Source organism: Varroa jacobsoni, unplaced genomic scaffold (genome assembly GCF_002532875.2).
Source record: "Varroa jacobsoni isolate VJ856 unplaced genomic scaffold, vjacob_1.0 scaffold_105, whole genome shotgun sequence".
In the NCBI taxonomy this organism is placed as follows: Eukaryota; Metazoa; Arthropoda; class Arachnida; order Mesostigmata; family Varroidae; genus Varroa; species Varroa jacobsoni.
In genome coordinates, this window is record NW_019213007.1 from 31399 (window position 1) to 37860 (window position 6462).

Consider the following 6462-nt stretch of genomic DNA (forward strand, 5'->3'; position numbering starts at 1 on the left):
GTAATCAAACATACGAACGCTGAATTTTTACCCGTCCTTATCCGGTACGCTATCATTGTTTTACCTATACAGCGGACAAGGATTGGGCAGTGCCGTGTCACATCAAAGATTTATTCTGTCCTGGTTAAGTGTCTCGTCCTGTGATGATATGTTTTCGTCCTAGACGAACTACTATTGATGCGCAGAAGGTCCTAATGGTGAATTCTAATTCTGCGAATACTTTTTCGGCCCAATTACAGATGATGTCGAGCAGCAATAAAAACGAGACCATTTATTTTTCAGGTACATATATAAAAGTTTTTGGTTTCCCATAGATCCCATACTAGCTCTATTTCAAACCCACTAGTTTTACGTCGTGGGTTATCATTCGCTTATCCGAATCCTCGATGTGCGTCAATTACATTATATAAGCGTGCTAACGGACTGCTACTGACGTATGCCCGGTCAGCTACTTTGAAGCACGTGAACGTATATCAAGTAGTTCTCGTTTAGCAACTGAATGAATATTATCAGTATTTATGCCATTCATCTATCTCGCAGTAAGTGAAGCTCCGGATAACTGTCAAAGCATTCAAAGCCATATCGAGGGTACGGAGGATCAGCTAGAAACGGGCGAAAATATTGTGAGCTCTACCGAACATCATTATGGTGACGATCGTTGCCGAAGTCCGGATTTAAAAACGCCTTGCGACATGCAGTGCACCGTTACCAGCTCCGTACCTCCTATAGTGGAAACGCAAGGTGCGTATTGAGAAAACACCTTAATTTCGTTCTCTGAACAATATTTTCACTATTAAAATTAAGGCTGTAATGTAATTGTGATGAAAATAGTTGATCACATTGGGTAAATTATGGTACACCCGATATATGCTCATAACGGGGGTACCTTATGACGTTACAGAGAGCGGCATGTTACAAGAACCAATTAGGGACAATGAGAGCACGTTCACTGTTGAAGCGGGCGGTGATTTACCTTTAGCGCAAGCGAAAGCTCATGGCGTAATTGCCGACATCGCAAATGAGCCCAGTATGTCTTTTCCTTTTCACGTGATGTTTCCCATATTTAAAAAAAAAAAAAAATACGTTCCGTGTAGTCAATTTCCGAGTAAATTATACTCTGGTGCCTATCGTTCAGTAAAAAAATATGTAGAGGCTGAACTCGATGATCAGTCAAACAACTACAGGGATTTATATTTTTATATTAAGCAGCAGCAGCATCAGAAAAAAATATTAGTTTCTTTATTATAATAGCTTCTTTAAACCTTGAAAATTTGAAAATAAATACAATTAATTTTTTTTTAACTTAAAATATCTGTAAACCGCAAACATAAGGAGAAGACTGAAGGTTAGAGAATAATTGATTCCTGTGTATGTACTGTCCCGCATGGAAATACAGATACAGACCTCCCGACAGTTGTGTCTGGTACAAGTACCGCAGACGGCATAAACGGAGACTTTATAAACCCACCAATTTTGACGGCGGAGACCAAGAGCGAAGGTAAGTGTTTCCTGAATCTAGAGGGCGTTCAAAAGATAATCACATACAAATACAATAGATCGGATTGATGCTTCATGTGCTGTTGCTTAAGGCATAATAGATACAGATCGGTACAGGGCTATCCGTCTTTGTCTGTCTTGAAAGAAACCACTGAGCAAAGCGATTACATTTGAACAAGCCGGCATAATCCTCCATTGTTTTCTTAATTCCCTTGGATTCTATTGTGACAAACGCAGTGGGTGGAACGTTGGCATTTGAGTTGTATGATGAATCGAACGTTGACACTGTGACTACTGTAGAAGATAGCGAGAATATGGATGAACGCCCTGGACATGAATCTGGTGACACCGGAGCGACAAGGCTTCGAGAGTTACAGCCTCACGTAGACACTGATCTTAACCTGAACACAGCCAGACATTCAAACGGTAAGGTTTACTATTTGGAATGTAATGAACAACGAGAAAGTAACGAAGTAAGCGTTGTCATTGTTCAAATTCAAATTTGGCGGGGTGATTCGTCAGTTACTATATATTTGAGTAACCTATGTTCAGAATCTTTTTTAGATAATCGGCGATGTTGAACGCATCGTATCGGAAGTACACGGCCACGTAACAGAACGATTATTTATTCAATCTAATTGTCGTAGTTTTTCTACGTTTGTTCCTTCACTTCACTTCACTTCAAACCTGTAATTACGTGAACTTTCGAGATGCGTTTATACTGAGGTGACGCGTGCATGCAACGCGCACTACAATCACCGATCACACGGATTTTCTTTTATCTAAAGAAGCAATTTTGAAACTTATATTCAATGTAACGTGGATTTTGCGTCAGACGATGATGTGGATGACTGGAGCGTGGTTGCTCAGGCTGGCTCGGACGATGAAAGTGTTGTCGAAGGCGTTGCTGTAGTTGATGATCGTGGATTAGGGGACGTCAGTGCACGTAATGACTGTGGCCCTGCCATAGGCGAAGAGGCAGAAGCTGAGCATATCGTCCTGACGACACATACGGACCGTGGGAGTCCTCTCTTTTTCGAAACAGCGCTCAAAGATTCCGAAGATACGCACGTAAAAGCTAGTGAAAGCTGCTTGCAGGTTGACAATAGCTCTAGTTTATCCAACGAAGGTTCTCGGCCCGTTCCGTCTACGGTGTCAAATCCGTTAAACCGAGATGCCCTTATTTCTCGAGCTCCAAATCAGCAAGTAGACTCTAGCCAAGTGGAAAAAACTGCAGAGAATAACGAAGACCTGTACGGGCCTCGAGTGTGGGAGGTTCACGCTGCATTCCTGATGGCCGTATTAGCAATCATTTGGATTGTCGTCGGCGAGTTCGTGAACAGATTCACTGCCTGGATGAATTACGCTGAGCTATGAGCAATATCTTCGTGATCCGTTTTTGTTATAATTGATTGGTAATATTGGAATCGTATCTGTTCCATAATACCATTGAATCTACTCCTACTATGCAGAGATTCTTGGAATGCTGCCACTACGCCCTTCAATAAATCGTGTTATTTGAAAGTGACTGGTTCCTATTGGAAGATCTGTATTTGCGCGTGTTCGAAATCGCAGGGGATCACACAATTGTAATTAAGATTGTGGTGACGATACCTTTAGTAGCTGGCATATTTATTATTAGCTAGTACTGATGCATATATGCCCTTGCGTAGCCACATCAGTACAGAAATCATTTAATTGCCATTTCACATAACACAGTTCAACATACGACTGTATAATTTAAACATGTTAAAACAAATGAAAAGCAAATTGTCTCATGAACTCTATGTTAGTTCCCCATTGGTTTTGCATTCGATGCTTGAACGCCGTCTAGGAATTCCCGCTTCATTGTGTGTCATAGCCTAAAGAATATCGATCCAGCAGCTCTGTCTGGGTAACTCGGAGCAGGAGGAGGTGTACAGTTCCATCCGTGAGCCAGTATTGACTGATTCGGCCATAAAATTGGAGAGTCGAGATTAGGAGCTATTTCGTACTTGCTAAACCAAAAAGAGGACAGTCTGTTCAAAGATGGTCAGATGTCGGTATATAGGTCGTTGTTGGCCTTTTAGCGGTACTCCTTACGAAAGCGAGTTAGAAAAAAAGTTTCCTCGGTTTTCTTTGCGTTTTGCTTTCCTGTTTTCGGATACCACTGGCAACAGTGTTGTAAGAAAAAACAATTTCTTTCAGAGGCGTTCTGAATAGTTGGGACTTCTTCGACTTCTTGGGAGGAGACGTGAATAAAAAGCGTCAAACTATTATTCTATTTACCGGATGATCAATTAACTCGGCTCTTGCTCTAATGGATTTTACTATTTTAGGGAAGCTAGGGCGTTGCTGGGTCTGGGGTTCATTAAACCTTGAGCCCGAAGGCGTTCCAAACCTAATCCAGAAGCGTTCTTTAGCGTATCGGTCCCTCGTTCCATATAGATAAATAAATATATAATAATATAAATAGCAGATTCCTTGAGCGCACGGCGTGTAGTAGTGGTATTAGGGAGACGAGAACAAACAACGGAGGGACAAGTGTTCCCCCCTATGCGAAGTGGTGTATGATGGTCTGGCTGCTCAGTAGACAACAACTCATTTGAGTTTGCCTTGCTTTAAGATCGAGAGCGTTTTACAGAAACATTGGCGGCTGCTAAAGCGGTTGTAACGTCAAAAACTTGAAACTTAGGGATCTATGCCTACATAGTGCACACTCGAGGTGGTAGTCGATTATCGGCAAAGAGGGAGTGACACAAATATACCAAAAGATTATTGGCCTGACCTTTGTGAATTGGGTATGAACCAAACAGGTAAGTAGACACATAAGGGACAGGGATCGGTAGAGGTGAACGGGGGAAAAAGATAGATGCCGAAGGGGAACAATTCATCGTAACACTTTCACGCCCCTCACCTAGCTCCTTTTGTTTTCAAACCTATGTGCTAGCTTGCGTGTCAGGAGAAATGCATTCGTGGTCGGCTGACATATCGGTTTCTCTCTCTCTTTCTCTCACTCACTGTGTCGGCCGTGCTTGAAGATCTACCGTGGCCTCAGTTATAGAGCAGTAAGTAACGGTAAACAATTAATAGCAGTAGTGACAAGGGGTAGTTAGCGAATCTCTTCTAGGCGGCACCAAAAAGGATCCAACAGGCAACGGTTGCTGCCTAACAAACCGTGTCAGCCTGAACAAAGCCTCCGTCTACAAGACACCTGGAAGGAGAAGGGCACTTAGAAAATTGAATGGCTAAAAACCTTTCTGCCCAGTATCCCGCTGCCCTCCAGCTAGTAACTACAGCTGAGTTAATTTTTCATTCGTGAGAGCTTTATTAAGAGTCTTAATGGCAAGTGGATGCGAATGCATAGTAACATCGTGAACACTTGCTGTTCTCTAATTTTACGTAAATATGTACACATGCCTGCATAATTATTACGTGAAGACAAGTGGACAATTAACCGAGCAACGCCGTTATCTAAGCGGATCCGCAGATCCAGTGACTGTTACCGATAAATAGGTTGGCGTCGTAGGGGGTGCATTTATTTCCATTATAAAAATTAACAGTTATCTATTCTCCATAGATACTCAAGGCAATATGGTAGAGTTAGGTAATAGCACGCCCAGAAGTTCGAAATTGTCTTGCTTTCATCCCACCGGAAAAAGCGGCGGTGAAGAAAATCCGGATTGGCCCTGCATAGAAAGTTTCACTCATGACTCAGTTGTGTAGCCCTTCAGCCTTAATATCTTTGCTACTCACTGTGCTGCGAAGCAATGACCCGCACACGAAAACAGGGATATTGTATGAATACGCTATGGGTATGTGGTTTATTCATGCATCGGGTCTGGGGGCGCAAGGAACTAGATCGGAGTTTCTGTTGTAGGTAGCCAGCAATCGACGGCAAAAGCTTGTGCAGGAATAGCAAAAGAGCTAGGTGAATTTAAGAGGTAATACACACCCACAATGTGTTCTCTAATATATGCAGTCGTTCAGCAGCGATCCTGCGGTATTGGCTGCGAGAGAACAACTGACCACAAGCAATTCGGTGCAGATCGTGGATATACTACAATTTACCCTCAACGTTAACAGGATCGCTTAAGGGGACGCTCGTTTATTTATGCAGTTGATTACAGAAGAAAATTTTAAGCAAGTGGGACTAATTGAGATGTACGAAGGTTGCTAGCTATTCTATGATCCAATGCAAGAGTACATTCACTGTACCTCAGTTCTAAACGTATAATGTATTTTCGTAGTCTTCACCTTTTTTTTTTCACGAGCAGATACTTTTAGGCAATTCTTAATAGCAATAGTTTATGGATGCGCACGTTCTTCATCTCGCAGCCAGCGTCTCGGAAGGTCATGCACGCGCATGGCGTGCATCACTCCCACACAAAGGTTTGTCATCTGCAACGCACGGGTCGATATAACTATGTATTAAGGGTTCAGCTAACATAATCACAGTAATGCGGCGCGGTAACGGAAAGGCCAGCACTGAAACTCTAACAGATTGTACAGGATTCTCAGATAAGTACGTGGGATCGGCCGGGCTCGCAAATAAATTTCTATACGTACGATAATAAATCTTCTTACAAGGTACATCGTTGAGAATAGTAGAATTATTTGGATGGAAGTACCATCAGGTATTGTCAATCAGCTCGTGGAATCTATTCAGAACGCTTCGATGAGCAAGTTCATAGGCTTTGAAATTAGCCCGTTTAGAAAGCTTGTCAGTGTGCACATGTTTCCTCGGTCGCTATCGCATCAAGTGTACACACGCACATATACGTACAGATACAAAACCGGATAATAAGAGATATACACATACGATGCAAGTAAACTTTAACCGGAACAGATAATTAGAAATTACTCAAGCTAGTGCTAGGGTCTGATGTGCGATTTTCTGATGGCTCACTGTAACCGTCCGTATGATTCACAACGGTCCTGTTCCTGAATTCAACGAGGCCTGCGTATGCATTGGCTACTGACAGT

At 42.4% G+C, this 6462-nt stretch overlaps 1 protein-coding gene across 2 annotated transcripts in view; it reads left to right on the forward strand.

Annotated features, from left to right (window-relative positions):
* Positions 1–3033, forward strand: part of LOC111265623 (uncharacterized) — a 3295-nt gene extending 262 nt beyond the window's left edge. For both annotated transcript variants that reach the window (XM_022842458.2, XM_086970568.1), the window contains exons 2-7: positions 240–282; positions 541–741; positions 902–1027; positions 1397–1498; positions 1735–1923; positions 2333–3033. In XM_022842458.2, the coding sequence (XP_022698193.1) occupies positions 240–282; positions 541–741; positions 902–1027; positions 1397–1498; positions 1735–1923; positions 2333–2874 (1203 nt within the window). In that variant the 3' untranslated portion in view covers positions 2875–3033. The remainder of the gene's footprint in view (positions 1–239; positions 283–540; positions 742–901; positions 1028–1396; positions 1499–1734; positions 1924–2332) is intronic.
* The last annotated feature ends 3429 nt before the right edge of the window (positions 3034–6462 follow it).